Source organism: Chelon labrosus, assembly GCF_963514085.1.
Source record: "Chelon labrosus genome assembly, chromosome: 19".
In the NCBI taxonomy this organism is placed as follows: Eukaryota; Metazoa; Chordata; class Actinopteri; order Mugiliformes; family Mugilidae; genus Chelon; species Chelon labrosus.
This window is the reverse complement of record NC_140352.1, coordinates 20,948,095-20,966,422: the sequence shown is the minus strand read 5'-3', so window position 1 is coordinate 20,966,422 and position 18,328 is coordinate 20,948,095. Positions and strand designations below refer to the sequence as shown.

The 18,328-nt window shown below is 41.4% G+C and overlaps 3 protein-coding genes across 3 annotated transcripts; 1 reads left to right on the top strand and 2 right to left on the bottom strand.

Annotated features, from left to right (window-relative positions):
* Positions 1-250: 250 nt before the first annotated feature.
* Positions 251-1,474, bottom strand: LOC311504205 (uncharacterized protein). The gene is made up of 4 exons (XM_084567215.1): positions 1,404-1,474; positions 1,208-1,289; positions 841-1,017; positions 251-691 (listed from the first exon to the last, which is right to left on the bottom strand). Exons 1-4 carry the CDS (start codon positions 1,447-1,449, stop codon positions 532-534), a joined length of 465 nt encoding a protein of 154 aa, XP_084423341.1. The 5' UTR covers positions 1,450-1,474; the 3' UTR covers positions 251-531.
* Positions 1,475-6,224: 4,750 nt separating this feature from the next.
* LOC311504195 (chaperone Ric-8A) lies at positions 6,225-12,180 on the top strand. Its single transcript, XM_084567204.1, has 13 exons — positions 6,225-7,333; positions 7,423-7,470; positions 8,183-8,200; positions 8,303-8,392; positions 8,479-9,080; positions 9,418-9,553; positions 9,657-9,845; positions 10,084-10,178; positions 10,382-10,532; positions 10,651-10,746; positions 11,118-11,262; positions 11,585-11,864; positions 12,046-12,180. The coding sequence occupies exons 1-13, from the start codon at positions 7,244-7,246 to the stop codon at positions 12,167-12,169; spliced, it is 2,064 nt and encodes a 687-aa protein (XP_084423330.1). The 5' UTR covers positions 6,225-7,243; the 3' UTR covers positions 12,170-12,180.
* On the bottom strand, positions 12,174-17,766 carry irf3 (interferon regulatory factor 3). Its single transcript, XM_084567206.1, has 11 exons — positions 17,616-17,766; positions 16,635-16,801; positions 16,356-16,527; positions 15,918-15,991; positions 15,743-15,803; positions 15,575-15,640; positions 15,219-15,464; positions 14,935-15,025; positions 14,155-14,444; positions 13,940-14,058; positions 12,174-13,515 (listed from the first exon to the last, which is right to left on the bottom strand). Exons 2-11 carry the CDS (start codon positions 16,797-16,799, stop codon positions 13,402-13,404), a joined length of 1,398 nt encoding a protein of 465 aa, XP_084423332.1. The 5' UTR covers positions 16,800-16,801; positions 17,616-17,766; the 3' UTR covers positions 12,174-13,401.
* Between the last annotated feature and the right edge of the window lie 562 nt (positions 17,767-18,328).

The window sequence follows — 18,328 nt, the reverse complement described above, 5'->3', positions numbered from 1 at the left end:
GCAACTGAACACACACAAGCTCCAAGTAATTGAGTTACGATAGGCTAAAAATATCACAGTGATTTCCAAAACATACACCATCAAGGGCAATAAAACCACAGTTTACTAGCCACCTCAAAAAAATATTGTTCAAACAAATATGATCTAAATGTTTTTTTTTTTTTTTCTAAAGGCATCTTTATCTTGTGAATCTTGTCTTTAAAAGTAAAATAATCCACATGAGGTTTACATCTGACTACACTAACATCAGTTGTACGCCTCCAGAGCAGGTAAATCCAAAGATGCAAAAACCACAACCCCACACACTTTTTAATATTAAATATTTATTATATAAACCATTTAAATATATCCATTTTTATATATTAAAATGTAGTATAGGCCAAGCATTTCACACAACATTCAAACATCCACACTCTATGAGCGTAAATCTGTTATAAGTACCAGTCAGAACATATGCAGAGATATTTGGTTGTAAATATGGTGAAAACTCTCCACCGCCTTAGTCCTTAAGAGCCAGTGTTCCTTTTAGCCCTATCTTCCGAATCCCTGTGGGTCTTTGGCCCCTTTTGACTCCTCTTTCCCACTGGTCTTGCTGATGTTGTATAACGTGCTGGCGAGGTTGTGAACCTGGCATGTCCCGAGCTGGCATCCCCGCTGAGGAGCGCGCCGTGAACGCAACTTCACTGCCATTCTGTCGTGGTTGAAGAGGAAAAACAAAGCGGGTTAAAAGTTGAACTTGGACGCTCAAAGCATACAATTTAGGTTTTGCTGGCAGCCAGAACAATATCTTAAAAATAGGTGAAGTAGACTTTCACAAGAGTTTGTCCTTTCTGCACTTACAGTAGGCTTTGAATGTCTTTGTTCCTGTGTTTCACAGCTTCCAAGTCCAGACGTTTGTCTTCTGAATGAAATGGGACGATCTTCACTAATGACGCATGTTGCTCCTGCGTGTCCTCTGACTTTTCCACCCCTGTAGACTGGACAGGTGCACCTGAGAGGACAATGTCAGCGTCTGACCTGCGGGTCCAACAAAATATGGTATTGATTAAGATTAAAATAATACAGTGTAGTTTTTTGTCTTTCTTTTTCACAATTTTTTTTATGTAAATATGTTGGAGGCAGAAGAGTTTTGAATAACAACTATCAGGTGGTGACACGTCATCAAAGTCATTGTCAGCGTTTCTTTTCTGTCATGTTTGTCACTGACCGTGGAGTTAGTCTCAGTGGGGAGGCAGCAATCACAGGCACAGTCAGCAGTAGCAGAACAGCTATCTCCATACCGCTTTGGCCTATGGCAAAAAAAAAAAAAATTGATAAAAACATGATAAGTCAATATAGGTAACAATCATGTGTGAACAAAAATGTTCAAAACAGTATATACATGAAAGTCAGATGACACTTACCGTTAGAAAAAAGCAAAAACCTGCTGTGGCTTGTTGAGTAAACCATTCGTGTTCTCTTGCTGAATGTCTGAATGTCTGAGTCTGTCATGCCTTCTCCACCTCTGGTCCTTTATAGTGCGATGGCAGGATAAAGGGGCGTGTCTATGGTGTTGTTATTATACTGCCACACCAACTCCCACACTTGTAATTCATCAGTTATGGTGGCAGTTTTATCCCCTATTTACAAGAGCTGCGATGCTAACATAAACAACCTGTAAACAAAAGCATCTGAACACAACATTGTGCTCATACTTAAAATGACCTTGTACCTTCTGTGTTGTTTACATTGAGTCCTATGTTCACTCCTTGCTCCACTCACTCCCCCCTCATTCACATCCTCCTCCATCCCTCGCCTCCCTCCATTCACTTGCTGCTGAGCAATTGTTCCAGAAATCGTTCTTTCATTTCCATCACCTGCAGGAAGCCCGCTGAGCCCAAAATAACCCCAATTCTCCTCCAGGCTTTTCTTTATCGCCTCATTTTTCCTGTGCCTTTTTCCCTTGAGTCAATCATGCCGTCACCATGTTTATTCCTGAAGTGTCCTTCACTTACATCCACCTCCCCACATGTTTCAAAAACAACATGATCTTACAGCACTTATATTTTGATTCATTCTGATATTACACCATCCAGACAAATGAACACAGAAACAAGAAGAGTTGACACGGTTAGAACTGCTACAGAGGCCCAAAAACCCAGGTGACTTAGCTCTTCCAAATTTTTGTCATTATTATTAGGCCTCAAATGTTCAAAAAAAAAATTTATTGACTCCATACTCCTGACGCAGACTGGTGCCACTTTGAAGCTGCGTCTTGCATCTCCACCTCTCTTAGAGCCCTGGTCACCTCCAGCCTCCCCCTCTCTTTCTTACATTACACTAACAATATTATAGTCATAAACACCCTCACAGTATGGGTTCAACTTGGACAGAACGTTGGTTATGAAAAACCTTCTCTATCTAAGTCCCATACACACTAATCACCTTTTCCCCCAGCAGACTGGGTGGATGAGCTGGGGGAAGACATGGAAGAGGACACTTGGGAGAGCGCTCTTCTAAGAGTAAACAACAACATTTCCTGTGCCACAATTCAAGATTCCAGATCGCATCCACTACTCTAAAGCAAGACTGGCTAAAATATATCCGAACACAGATGCAAGCTGCGACAGGTGTGCTGATTTAACACATTTTTTGGTCTTGTCCAGCCCTGGCAACCTATTGGTTTACCATTTAAACCATACCACTTTAAAACATTGTCAGAAGCACTGACTATTGATCTTCAATTCAACGCAGCTATGGCCACATTTGGTACCACAGATAGACGACATACAACATTAAGGAAAAGTTATAAAAACATAACATAGTTGCTTTTACGACGCTGCTTGCATGTAGAAGAATATTATTGCATTGGAAATCAAAAAATCCACCCAAAATGTCTTTGTGGTTTAGTGACCTGAAACAATTCATACAATTAGAGAAAATAACATATACTCTCAGGGGGTCCAGGGACAAACTCTTTTCTGTCTGGTGCCCGGTGTTAAAGATATATAGTAATGTCTCTCTAGGAAATCATCCATCTATCTATATATATTTATTTATCTTTTAATAATACAGTAAATTCGGGCAACTAGTGTCAGATTTCATGTTTTCTAACCTCCGCTCCCTGTTTCACTCTTTCTCTGTAATTCAGCACTTCCTCTCAAGAGGCTATTGTGCACTTTTCCTGTAACTACCATCTGGATTGTCTGATTTGTCAGAGTGGTCCCCTGAGTCATCACCGGCGCACGTGCATACTAGAGTGTTAGCAGGTATATTATTATGATTTCACATATGATTAATCATGGATTGCACCACTTGGTCGAACAACTCATGATGACAACAGGGACTGCGTGCCATAAGGAAGCACAGCCTCTTGAGAAAAATAGTCCCTGTACACCTGCTGTGGCCCACGTAGAAAACGACATGTAATGTTGTCATTTAGTAATTCAATGTCAATGTCGATTATAAAGTCTCAAAGAACTGTATTTAATAATGGCTAATTTAGGTAAATGAAACCATTTAAAAATAGTTTCATCTCTTTTATAGAGTATCAGAATCTGTTCCTGTTTGCTGCTGTTTAGCTTAGAAAAAATTATTAGATCATATGAGAGGTACAATTACATATTATATCATTAAACATCTCCTCCATTCTTACAGTGGTGTTATTATTAAGACATTTAATAATAAATAGTGTATTTATTCTTCTTAAAAGAAATTTGAAATTACACCAACTCCTTTTTTTCATATTGAAAATCTAGAATCTATGAATATGCAAATATTCTTCATTTTCAAGCTTTATCAATCCAGTAACATTGCACTTTAGTTCCCCCATAGCATACATCAGCACAATATGCAGTACATCGACAGCCACAATATTGAAACCACCAGCCTGTTCAGTAAATAACACTAATTATCTCATTACAATCTAACACTCTTCTGAGAAACCTGGGTAATGGCCTTTATGTGGATGTTACTTTTATGCGCACCACCACCTGAGCATTGGTCCAGACCATTACCATTATCGGTATAGTTTCAATGCTCCAGTAGCTCACCTGATTGGAACCACATTCCCCATTTGCTCCCCACTTGCATCAATGAGCCTTTACCGCCACCATGACTCTGCCACCGCTCTTCCTTCCTTGGACCACTTTTCATAGATACTGACCACTGCAGACCAGGAACCCCCCACAAAAGCTGCAGTTTTGGAGATGATCTGCCCCAGCCATCTAGCTATTTGCTTAAATCCTTCCACCTGCCACTTTTTCCTGCCTCTAACATAAACTTTGAAGACAAAATGTTCACTTACTTCCTAATAAATTCCACCCACTGACAGGTGCCAAGAGATAATCTGTGTTATTCACTTGACCAAAGATTATATATCATCATAAAGTTATGGCAAATCATATTTACACACTATAATGTATGTGGTATCGGATTTAAGGGTCCTTTTCTCCTTCTCTTAAGACTTTTCACCTAATAGAAAGCATGTTCCGTTCTTATTCGCTCACCAGTTCTGTTTGGGAACCACCGAAGCAAACACCCTGAATCGAACTGACACATTTCGACAACAGCATAAGTACCACCGTCCAGTCCAACTGGTGGCTAGTAGAGTAGAGTCTTTGAGCTTCTACTGAAATTCAACTGATTTTGATATTCAAAGTATAAATTGCGTTTCTTCAGATGACAATGCAACACACACGTCTCCATTTTTTGTTGTTGTTGTAGTTGTAGGTTTTAGTACGTGCCAGGTTTAGTACATGCCAATTGATTTTATTCTGATTCTCTGGTAGATTGGACTAGTGTCAGATTTTTACTGGGAACCACTATTTCAGCCTCTGAACGGAACTTACACACAGGAAACAAACTCTCTGATTGCCAAATAGCACTGCTAGAGCACCGACAACTGATCTAGGTAAACAGATCAAGAATAATAATATAGTAAACCCAATTATAATAAAGTATAATGTGGCCTAATAACATAACAACAATTGTTGGTACGGTTTGGTTAAAACGTGTTACAATTTTATTGACTTTTTATAAACATCAAAGTATGTTACCCAGACTACTTGACTATTGATGGTTCCATACATTGAAAGATCTATTCCTAATATAGGTACCTACCATTATGCTAAAAAACACAATCAATTCATATGAAGTTGAGAAGAAAAAATATTTAAATGTCAACAGGTAAGATGTTTACTGTAACATAAAATAGCAGGACTCATTTTATGGGAAAACTATATACATCATACAAACAAACTCAGACAATGTCCAAAAGGAATTCCCACTGAAGTGGAATGACCCTTCAGAGCTTCTACATTGGGGTCAATTGTGTTTAGACTACATGCAGTATATCATGTCCCAGGTGTTATTACATACAGTCATGATGCGTCAGGATGAGAAAGGCATATAGTCATAGACTGCGTCAATGACTTGTTTTCTTCCAAAAGTTTGAAAGTTCACTGAGGTTCACCTGTCTCTTGTAGCTCTGATTTGTTGATATCCTAGATCTAATTCATCTTGAAGGAATATGCACTAACTTCCACTCTGTCAGGACTCCTCTGACTTTTCTCCCACTATCGCTGACGTAGTGCGCATCCTGTTGTTGTAGGCCTGCGGCCACTAGCCGTCCCCTTCGGCCTCCCGGGCCCGTTTCCTCTACCCACTGGGCATAAGAGTGAGCATCCTGCCAGGAAAGCCTGTCATTCACTCACATATCATTGACTCACAGATTTAATCTGTCAGGGCACTTGAGACACTTGGCAAGTGTGTGAACTTTTAAAGCTTCTCAGTTCAATCAGTATGACAGTTGAAAGTAGGTTAGCAAGACTGAAAACAAGAACAGTAAAAACATCTATAAAAACTGTAATAGATCCTGGTATCTGTTGCAGTTTGTTTTTGTTTGATTAACACCACCTGTAGTTCATGGCTGTAGTAAAAAGATCAAGTTTACTTTCAACAGAAACATTTTATAACACACAATTACACATAAGTCTTCTGAATAGAGTGACTCACCTGCAAATACAGCAATATCTTGTGGGAGTTATAATAAAGTACCAACCAAACATAATTGCAATATAGTAATTAGTCCAGATTGGTGATTTTGCCAAATAAGAATGTATTAAACACTAAACTGTCAGCTTAAAAATCTCAGTGGTATCTATAGATGCATGTCTCCGCTTCTATTTAAAGTCCAGCTTAGCCATCCGTTTCTCTAGTGTGGTTATGCAACAGCTAAAGAACCGTGACAAAAAATAAAATGGTTATTTTAGCGTTTCCTGAGCCATTAACAGATTTGAAAAGAGTGTTAAAGGCGAGCGGAGAGAGAGAGGGAGAGAGAGAGAGAGATCGAGAGAGAGAGAGAGGTGCTGTACAGCACAAGTCTGGAAAACCTGTAAAAGGTCAGAGGGTCAACACTGAGAGATATAAGCTTAGAGTCCATTAGTGGATTATAACCATAAACACTCCATGGCTCCTGCATCTCTCTCTTGGATTAAAGAGAGAGAGAGAGAGAGAGAGAGAGAGAGAGAGAGAGAGAGATAGGCCGAGTGCATGAAGGTGACTGGAAAGCGGTTGAATTGAACAAATTCAAAGGCAGACTACAGCACAGTGCACGAACGTGGAGTGAGAAACATTTGGCAGCAAGTCGATTTACAGTTGGAGGGGTGATATCAATTTGGACTGACAAATTCAGTTTTGCTCACCTGTTGCATATTACCTGGCTGATAGAGTGAACTGCACAAGGTAAGTTGAAGCAAACCATCTGTAATCTGCAGCCTGCGTGGTTTTCATTTCCATATGGACGACTGTCATGTAAAAAATACAGACTCCGTGTCATGAGCTAGGATACATTTATTAGTATTCATTTTAATGTAATAGTGCAAATGTTGCATTCATCATTTCTGGCTTTAAAGGTCAGATTTATAGTTGTCTGTGAAGGTTCTCAGTCATCCAGGTCATAGTATATCCAGAAATGTTAAAGAAAGGCAACTGGACTTTTAGAATTTCTTGAAGCCACTCATCTGAGTAGCTACCTCACTTCTAAAGGACGGCTAGTCGTGTAAGTATCTGGTCGTTAACAGACACTAATCATGTGAGTTCCCGAAACTTGGTCAACATAAGGCCAAACACATTCTACACATGTAGAATCTTTCTATGTATTTGATAATGCATAACCTTTGTCTGCACCGTCCTCGTTATTGTTGTGTAACTTTAATTTTGTTATGGCTTTAATGACCCGTGTCTGTGTGTGTGTGCAGGAAGCATGGACGTGGACGTGGAGGGGATTATCCAGTGCATCAAGCAGGGAGATGAGAACGGTCTTCAGATACAGCTGCAAGACTTCAACAAAGAGGTAAAACCACACAGAAGCACGCGCCCTCATACACGATACAGTGCTGCTTGGTGACATTTGTCATTTTGTCATCGTTTGTCTCCTTGCAGTACGCCCAGTGCTTCTTCTTTGATAAAGACGAGAGGGAAAAGAGGAAAGTAAGTCGGTTTGTACTGCAGCACCTGTTGACTGAGAAAGTGTAGCGCTACGTCCCTGCCCGCCCAGTACTCCTTAAAGCGTTAATCACCGCACACGTCCATCTCATCCACCCCTCCCCACCCCTGGCCCACAGCCTGTCTGTGATTAGTAATTCTGCTGTATCAGTTGTCCCTGATCCTCTCTCCTTGCGTACTCAGGCAGATTGAGTCCAGGCTGAGTGATTGAATAACCAGTGTACTCCTAACTGTCTGAGTCAGGAGAAACTCCTAAAAACAAGAGGTGTGTCCTTCTAAAAACCTAACTTTACTTCACGAAAATTTTTAGGGCTAAAAGTAGCTCCAAATCTATATTTTAATTACAATCAAATTTTAATGTGTTTGTATTTTTTTTTGTTTTTAATTCAATATTTTTTTCCAAAATGTTCTCTATCTTATTCAGTCCAGTCTAGTTTATTTTCACATTCCTGTGTAAGGATGATTATGTCATATTTGCCTTCACTCATACAGACATTAATTCAGAAGCATATTGTGACCTATAATAAAAGGGCGCTTCCCTGAACTTGGGAGTTCTCTCTTCTCATCAGTAAATTATTCAGCAGCTTTGTAAATATCTCTTTAGAGGAAATAGTTTTCTATAACGTTTTGGAGGACTTCTAATGTCATTATTTTCTCTCTTCCTGTACATTGCTTGCTGAAAATGGATTGTCTAAAGCAAAGAAAACTTGAAGAGGTACAATTCTGCCACATTTTAGAAATAATATTGTTTCTAGCTGCATATAATTGCAGCCAGAAGGAACAATAATTGTATTTATTCTTTGCACTGCTGCACCAGTTCAAGAAGAATAAAGTGAGGGACTATGCAGACTCTGACTCCGACATTGACGAGTTTGACCAGGAGGATCGAGGCCTCATCCTCAGACAGGTGACTGATGCTGTCACTCTCTGCTTGCCTCAAGTTGGCGTCACAAAATTCTTTTTTACGTGAATTTTATGTTTCTTTGTCCTCAGAATTTAGCTGTTGTCCTCGTGAGGTTCATAAGAACAGAAGTCAAATGTCGTCTGTTGAAAGTAGCTCTGCGCAGCCTGAGGATCCTGTCCAGGGACAAAAAGGTCCTGGGCCCTCTGGTGACCGACAGCGCTCTCCTGACTCTGGCCAAACTGGCCGGGTTGACGACAACTGACGACAGTGACGAAGCCAACGACCCGGACTCTGATTTCTACGACAACATCATCGTTTCTCTCGCCGAGGTCAAAGCACGTCAGGGTCGCACTGATGAGGACGAAGATGAAGCTGATGCGGCTGACCAAAATATGGAGTGCTCCAACTTTGATGAGGATGCCGTCAGCAACACCAATAGTGGAGATGTGGACAGCATCAACTGGCCTGGTAGCCACAGGACCAGCATCAACGAAATGCACCGAGGTGGCCTCCATTACAAGGTGCTGGAGCGAGGGAGGAAGGACCGCAGAGAGAGCAAGATTGATGGGGAGGAAGAGGAGGAGCAGGAGGGGGAGTCAGCAGAGGAGGCACAGAGAAAAGAGGCCATGAAGGTGTTGTGTAATGTGGTCTACAACAGCACCTGGGCACAGGAGAGGTTCAGTGCTCTCAGGTGGGCTTCCTCACGACACAGAAATTCACCTAAGTATGTTCTGCTGTCAACACTCACAAAGCAGAGACATGTCCTACAAACTATTTGCTAATCCTGCATGTATATGCACCTCTCCCTGAAAGCAACATGTTCATGCCCGTTCTGTGAGCGCTGCTGAAGGTTATTAACGCAAAAGCAAATCCAAAACTGCAAAGGAAAGTGACACAGAGGGACAAAAATGTGCGTCTGCATGTCAGGGACAGTTTAATTCTCATTTAATATACCATGCGCTTTGCATTTCCGTTGCACTTTGCAGCATCTTTCTGGACCACTAACCTCTTACTATTTTTTCCTTCAGGCTCATGTGTGGTCTCACAGAGCGTCTATCCTCTGGTGTCAGCTGCATATCTCCCTCCAGTGTTCAGTTCTATGAACTACGCCTCATGTTCCTTGTTACTGCTCTACGGCCAGAGCTCAGCACTCAACTTCGACAAGTAACATGACTTCACTTACTGCAGATTCACTGTGTGATAGTCATCCCCATGATATGTCTCCCTATGTTCATCACATCACATTCTTATCGTTTATCTCTTCCAGGAGGGAGGAGTTTCGATGTTCACAACAGCCTTGGAGAGCTGCTTGGAGGTCCAGTGGAAGGACCAGAATGAGTGTGTTCTGGACCCAGCCGCACCCCCCATCTCTCTGGAGGACTCTCAGCGCATCATAGAGATCCTCAAAATCCTCTTCACCATCACCTACAGCACTCACAGACAGGAGCCAAGTGAGGTGAGTGAATATGAGGGTGTAATAAACCGGTCAGTCTTCTAGTGCAACTGAAAAACCAAGAGGAATGCTTCTGCAATAAATAGACACAGTTTTTTTGTAATGACATTTAATTTTGACTGCTACTCACTATACGCAGTAGAGCTAAGATATGGCTATGATTGAAGGCAGTGCATAAAGCTGAAATGTAATAAAGAACAGATTAAATCAATCTTAATTTATTCTTCTTCTTCCCCTTCAGGAGGATGCAGCTCTGTACCGACACCTGGTGGCGATCTTGCGTCTCTGCCTGATGAGGAAGTGTATGCTGCCGGACGACACTGATGAACTGCAGGGGTGAGCATGAAGTGAAGTTAGACAGAACCAAAATTATGACCACATTCATTTTCAGCAACAAAGGTGTAGACGTATTCAAAGTCATTGAAATTTTAAAATATCGTCTGAATGTGTCACTTACTCTGTAATCTATCATGGATTTCTTTCTGTATTTACTTTCATCCCGTTCTCTGGACACTCGCTCTCTTTCTGTAATCTCTCAGTCACACAGTCAACCTGCTGTCAGCGCTGCCTCTCCAGTGTCTTGACGTGCTGCTCAATGTGCCTCTGACGCCAGACTGCAGGCAGTGTCAGGGGGTCAACATGGACTGCGTCCACATCCTGCTGATGTTCATGGAGAAACGCCTGGATTTGGTGAGGGACAAAGCGAAACGAGAAGAATGCTTGCTCCAAAAACATTTTGAATCTAAAAAACGAGTGTGTTCATACCAAAATAACCAGAGAGAGGGCTCCATGTTTGTGTGTTTTTCAGGGAGAAAAGCTCAAAGAGAAGCTGACGCCAATCCTCAATCTGCTGACCGAGAGCTGCAGGGCCCACAGAGAAACACGCACCTACATCAGGAAACATGTATTATATCCCCAAAAAATGATACTCTGGGTTACACTAAAGAGCAAACACATTATGACCACCCTAAATCCTCTTCCAGCACATACCCACAACACGACCCTATAACGTGTCGCTCATCGTTGCAGATCAGAGGCACCTTCTAAACCTTACCATTCAGAGATGAAGCTTCCCTGTCATCTGGCCGTAACAGTTTAGCCTGTATCAGCTGTTCAGTGTAAATCATAATGTTTGTTATAACCCAGACCTTCACGTACATTACTCACTTCATCTGTGAGTGGTCATAAAGCTTTTGCTCGTCTGTGTATATTTGCAGCCAGCGCTCTTTTTTTCTATTAAAGACAAATGAAATGATCATTTCTCCCCTTCATTAGATCCTTCCCCCTCTGAGAGACGTGTCACACAGGCCGGAGGAAGGCAGCACAGTGAAGAACCGCCTGGTTCGTCTCATGACTCATTTGGACACGGACCTCAAACACTGCGCCGCCGACCTCATCTTTGTCCTCTGCAAGGAAAATGGTGAGAGTGTAGTAGGGGTGATAGTAAAGCACAGTTTAGTCTTAAAAATAAAACAATGTATGCTGAAATTACCAGAGGATGTACTTTGCTTTTGGTGTGACCTGATTTGATTAAAAGTTTCAGATAAGAAAAACATAAGGAAGAGAATACCATAGCAAATATCTATATGAATTTGAGTATGTTACAAATAAAAAAATCTTAGTATCTTTTTACACCTCTAGTTTTTATATATAGCTTAGACAGAGCCTGTCTGATTAATCACAATCTTTGTTGTCATTAATGTAATCTTGTCACCTCCTTATTTTTATTTTTATTTTTTCAGTGAGGCGTTATGTCAAGTACACAGGTTACGGTAATGCGGCAGGTCTGCTGGCCACCAGGGGTCTGCTGGGGGGCCAGTGCTCCAGGTCCTCCTTCTCTCAAGCCCAGTACTCCAGCGACTCTGATTCAGACACTGAGGAGTACCGCCAGGTCAAAGACCGCATCAACCCTGTGACGGGGCGGGTGGAGGCCGAGCAGCCAGACCCCATGGAAGGCATGACAGAGGAGGAGAAGGAGGAGGAGGCCAAGAGGCTGATCATGCTCTTCAGCAAGCTGTCCAGGTCGGCAAAGCCACACCTCATTCAGTATAAAGATCTGTCTAGTCGTATTAGAGAACCTGTGACACCACTATGATCAGGATTGTCTGTATGAATGTATGGTTATTAATTACCAGGATGAGAACAGCGTTTCTAAAGGTGATTAAATAGAGTCCACGTGTGTTAAACCGACTGTGTTTTGCAGAGAAAACATCATCCAGCCGATGTCAGTGGATGCAGAAGGGAAGCTCGTTCCACTGTCCCTCAATGAGGAAACGAAGTCTGAGTCAGAGAACGACGAGGAAGCAGAGGAAGGAGAGATGAACTGAAACATTTCACATCAACTCACTTTATTTATTTATTTGTAAATATCCAGTTTCTAAAGTTGTTCAGTACATAAATATTGAATGGATGACACGGAAAGTAAAGGATGAAGTTCTCATTTAGAGCCAGCCAGAGACTCTGACAGTGAATAATCCAAGAAACAATACAAAAAGCTCATTTTATATTCTTTAAATTCAGAATAATAACATAGAGCAGCTATGAGGTCACTCTGGTTTTAATTCTGTATGTGTAGTAGATCCTAAGAATGAACTAGATTAGTGGTAATGATGTTTATCATAAATGTTTTAATAAAGTCTTGTTTGTTCCAAGCTTGCGCGTATTTAAATGTTTTATTCAGTCTTCTCTAGAGCGTTGCTTCAGAGAAAATTCCAAGTAGGCCACATCTGCCTTAAACCAGGATGAAATAAACATCTGCACAACTCATGTGCTTCTTTCTGTACATACAGTCTGTGTTATGTTGCAGTACTTAACACGTGCTCAGGCGATATTATGCAAAAACGGTCTCATGTTAAACTAGATCATTCCTAATGCTCCGATCACATCTGCTCTGTAAAATCAGCTTGAACTTATTTTGTTTGTGACTTCTTAAAATTCAAGGCATTCAGTTGTGGTTTCAGGTATTGTTACAGTATGTTTATAATTCGTCAACACATTCATTATGCGACATTAACATTATTAATTCAGAAAATAATAATGATAATAATAGATAATCAGTGGGATGACTTACAGTTCCTGTGCTGTTTTAATGAAAAATAAATCCAACGCCTAAGTACGAAAAACTGCAGTTCCTCAAATGGCCACACGAGGCTGTCTCAAAAAAGTGAGAATCCCAATAGACCTCCATGTTAAAATGTTTAACTTTACAGTAGGAACAAACTTGTTTACAGTCAGTCTGTATTTTTTTTTTTTTACAATGGGTGAATTCACCTGTAGGGACCTTTATATATTTCATATGTAAAAAAATAAGATCTCGAATCCTCTATGAAAATGTGCTCGTTATTTACGAATAAGCACATATTTCTCATAAACATGCAAACACATACAAGTTCTGCCTAAATATATTTGTTTCTTTGTGAAGTACTTGTCAGTCTGCCAACTTGAAAATTATTATTACAGTAATTATTTTTGAATGAAACGCTCCAAAACATGATGCTTTGAGATGTTCTTGTCAAGATTAGGGGTAAGCAGCGACTTTCCCCGGACTCGGCAAGCTACGTCAGCACAGCTCCATCATCTCTTCGAGGGACATCTGCAGCTCAACAGACTGCAGGGATGAGGCGCCGCCCACGACAGCCATATTCTTCAGCAGCTCCATTGAAGTCAGCACCACCTGAGACGAAAAAAAAACAAGTCAGACACAATGACAAGAATGACGAGAGCAAGATGACAGGAGGCAAGGACTGTGAGCAATGCTGGGCAACGAGACATACATGTCAAGTTGGTTTCTTTTAGTATGAGCTTTTCACTTCTCAGCATGGAGCACAAAAACCTTTAACACCTGAAGGATCAGCTGTCAGCGCTGGTATTCAGGCTCTGTTCCCTCAGTGCTATTAATCAATACTGAGACAAAATTGCCTCTTGAAAGTTGCCGCTGAATACAGCTCCCTTGAGTGGGCAATTTGATCGCTCGTGAAATTTAATAAAAGGTTGTGCAGCACAGAAAGAAACTCCTCCGAACTGAAATAAAAACGGCCTTTAGGTGTGTGACAGCGCAACACTCATTTGTGTTTTTAATAATTTAAAAGTTCTCTCACCTCCACCGTGACGAGCTTCTTCTTCCAAGGCTTACCGCTTGGGTCAGGCCACTTCTCCCCGAGACAGAAAAAGAGGGAGCAGGGAGGGCTGTCTCTCCCTTCAATGAAGTCCAATATTCCTACACGGAAAGGACCATGAACCTCTTCACCAAGCCAAAATGCATGTATTCATGTGCATGCTAACAAAAAAAACAATAATTATTAGTTCCACCCACCTCTCAAGAAGTCCTTGAACAGAAACAGCGGTTGAGGCTGCAGTTTAGGAATCTCTTGGGGTTGCCTGCTCGGGTCAAACCGGTCAAAGCTCCAGAAAGCTTTGCTCTCACCCCACCGCTTGCCGTAGACCACAGGGCCCGACACCCCGACTTCCAAGCCGTCGCCCAGCTTCTCCAGAATCCGTTGGGTCAGATTGCCTTGGGTCTGATCCAGCATGGCTCCAATACTTGGCAACGAGACGATGGAAAGGCCAGACTCTGGATCCAAAACGGTCCCGGTGAGTTCGGGCCTGATGTGAAGAGGACATTTTTCACTTGAATACAGAATTTTTACCACTGGCAGTCCCATGAGGAAGGTAATTTGGGAAGTACGCTTCTTTACTTAGTTAGTTAGCTTAGCATTAAGACCAGGAAGAGGAAACAGCCAGTCTGGTTATTTTATGCTTTTTCTACAGATATAAAGATGAAACGTGACCCATACAGATGCTGCTAGAATGATTTTATTACTTTCAGAAAGGGTTAGGTTAGTTGTCTGTCTCAATCTACATATTTACAGAACCGAAAGTAGAGCAGTATCAACCTTCTTAATTTATTACAAGTACGTGAGTGAATACATCCCCAAAACATGAATCAAATCATGACTGATGTTAATAATATTGCAGATTATGTTGTATTTAACAGCCTTAATAAAATAAGATTTTCTTGTGCATAAAATCCCCATTCAGTTGATCTAAAGTTTAACTGGGAATGTCGTGCATGTGAGGTTTAATTTGATGTTACCTGTAGACTAAGCGGATTCCAGCCTCGTTCTCAACCAGCTGCTCAGACACCTTGACTCCTCTGTAGTACACTGTTACCCTGAATTGAGTCTCTGAGGATTCAGAAACAGGAGAGGAGAATAAGACAGTGTGTTTTAGGGGCCTTACCGGTTCCTGTTCAAAATATAAATGCAAATCATGACTGGTGTTAATAGTATTGCAGAACATGTTGTATTTAACGCTCTATTTGAGTGTTTAGTGCATAAATTCCCCGTTCAGTTGTCACGGCAGCAGCCCCCAACTTACTGAAATGATCTCCATCTCTGGTCTTGTTCACTGTATCTAGGAACCGTGCTGCCAACTGCTCATCATAGGCCCCGCCCACAGCTCCCCCCATTGGACATGCTGGTTGCTCAGGCAACCCAGTTTCACCGGCTGCACCCCGACACGTTACTGGATACTGCTGTTGCCCAGGCAACGGGTGTCCGCCAATCACGGCATGATTCTGGAGCTGCTGTTGCTCAGGAGGAGGCTCGAAGCCTGCGGTGCCCTCTGTGGAAAAGTTGGAGAAGCTGAGAAACAGTTTTTGGGAAAGTACCTTGGATTTTCTGCTCATGCTGCAGCAGTGAGGAGGAAAGGATGAGCAGTGCCGATAAGTTTACCTGCTTCAGGGCCAATGTTCAGATCCTTCATACACGCCTGGAGGATATCGTGGTGGGCTGCGGATTCTGCAGGCAAATATTGATGAGTTCAGAAACACTCAGGCGGTGGTTGTTGTTTGTGACACATAACTCAGGCCAGCTGGAAATCATTTCAAATAAATCCTTCACCTGAAAACATATCGTCCTCTGGAAGGTAGAGACAGTCGTCAAAGCCTGCACCAACCTGGCTCTGAGGAATCACAGATACACGTCTGACTTGGTTCATAGCCAGTCCTCATACAACATTTAAAAATTTCATTTTACTTTCTGTGCTCATACAAGTAAAACAGTTACAGTCACTTACTTCTTGTACAGGAAGGCCACAGTCCTCAAGAAAATCCATGTCATCTTGATCCTGGGATCCAGCAGAAGAGCTGGCTTTAAGGGAGAAAGCAAAGACGTCTGTTTACTTTCATTTTAGCATTTATTTTCCTCACAATTTCATGTCACAATTGTCCTTAGCAAGTAGCACTTGTGTTTCTTGCCTTGACAAGTCTCAGATACAGAGGTAGATGTGAGACATAAATCAGGGAAGGCAATCAGATATGTGCAGTGTTTGGGTCATAGGTGCTCATTTTAAATCAATGCATAACCCACATGTGAGTATAAAGTCTATGAACATTTCTGTGAACAGTACAAAATAAATGTAGCCTGTGTTTGGGTTTGGAAGGCAAATTTGTATTCATTTCTACGCAGCTCGTCAAAGTCATTTTTTTTCACTGTCGTATAGTTGGATCTACACCTCCTGATGCTGCCTCGTCCGGCCAGCGAAACACTTTGTGGGGGTTGGCAGAGTCGTTCTTGTTATCATCCACCAGTTTGAAGCCTTTGACTCGCAGGGCGCTTCGGAAGTTCCTCTTCCAGACTGAAGCGTCTCCCTGAGCCCGGCCGCTGCCACTCACCTCCGCCCAGGCCTACAGGGGAGAGACAGATTGAAATCAGGAAGGGTCTCATGAGTGAACAGACTAAGGCATAACACGATGGACTCTCTACACACAGTGCAGAACAATTTATAAATTACCTTAAAGATGAGAATGTCAAAGTCTGAGGAGTCCGTTCTCAAGCCGTGTTTCCATGGGATGGAAAACTCTGTTCGCTCTGGGTTTGTCCAGGCGACGCCTGGATATTTTCCGCTGTCAATCTTGGCCCGCAGCCATGGGATGAGCAGTGGTTTCGGATTAGACATTTCTATAGGAAAAATAAATAGATTAAAAAATCAAATCTCCATTTAGACTCTCTGATAAAAAAAAATAATAAAAAGTGCTTTTCTCTGGTGACATAAATTAGGCTCATACATCTTGGTTACATTTATGTGGTGTATTTAAATAGCCAGCCAGATTGCAAGTTCAATCACAATAAATATTCACATGTACATATGTTTTCATCTCATCTATTTTATGCATATATGTTCAATCCCTAATTGGCCTGTAGGTGGCGCTGTTTAGTCACTTTACAACCCAGCAGAATAATAATGTAGTCTACAGCAGAGCTCTAAATTGTTTTGACTAATTTTATGTAACTTTAATACAAAAAGGATAAAGAAAAATTATCCTATTAAAAATATATATAAACCACATAGAGTGAAGTTAGCGTTAAAGTTCAGCGCTGACGGTAATATATATTTTGTAACGTTACAGCAGGTTTATCCTCTACTTTAAACGCAACAACGCATTACAACAAAACGCGAAACACTTTAAAATATTAATATTTAGCACTGTAAGAGTGTTTCCTAAAAAGTTTGAATTGTTCTGTATTTTCATTGTGTTGTACTTAGAGCTGAACGTTTGTCATCACAGAGACCTCGGTGGCTTCGTCTTTCATAAAAGCGGAAATTGCCAAAATAAAAATATGCTACAGGTGTAACATAACGCAGTATCGCAGAACCTGCTGTAAAGTTACATTAAAAAAAAAAAACACAAATATTATCGACAACACTGAACTTAAATGCAGACTGACTTCACTCTTCACGAGCAACTTAGAGCTCTGTTAAAAACTCTCCTACCTGTTGTGACGAGGGGTGGTGAGTTCAAGTCGCTTTTTCGGTGGTCAAAAATCAGGAATATTGCTGTAAACGAGATGAAGCTGTGCGACTTTTCCTGTGCCCAGTCCCGGCTGCAGATGCCTTAAATACTGACAGGAGCTGCTCCTGGGAGTCTTTCTCGGGAAACTCCGAGTCGTCAGTTTCGTTTTCCCTTTTTTTACGTCAGTGAGGTGTAATGTCAGCCGAGGCCGCTAGGGGGAGGTGCCCACACACACAGATACTGCTATACTTCCGAGGACCCTCATAGTCATGCTGCAATCACAACTCTAATCCCAAACATTAAAAACCCTCCAGACATAGCTATAAAAAAATCTTCTTTGAATAATAATGTGTTCCTTATTTAATTAGTTATGTTTTTTTTCTGTTTGCACTAGAGATAAATTAAAGGATTATTTTATTTTATCTTATCTCATCTTAAAAACTGATGTAAAGCATTTGCCTAGGTCACTGAAAAATCAAGAAATTTGCTGAACTTCTGACTTGAGCAAGATCACTTTCAGCGTTCATGAGACAAGCTCTACACTTAAACGGCTGTTTTGACTCACCAAAACAGGAGATTTTCATTTAAGTCTGTTAAGCCTCTATACTGTATATCTCCAAAAGAGTGTGTGTCACCTCATTAGGTACACCAGTGAAAATAAACACTTTCTCATATTACAGTCCCGCATCATCAG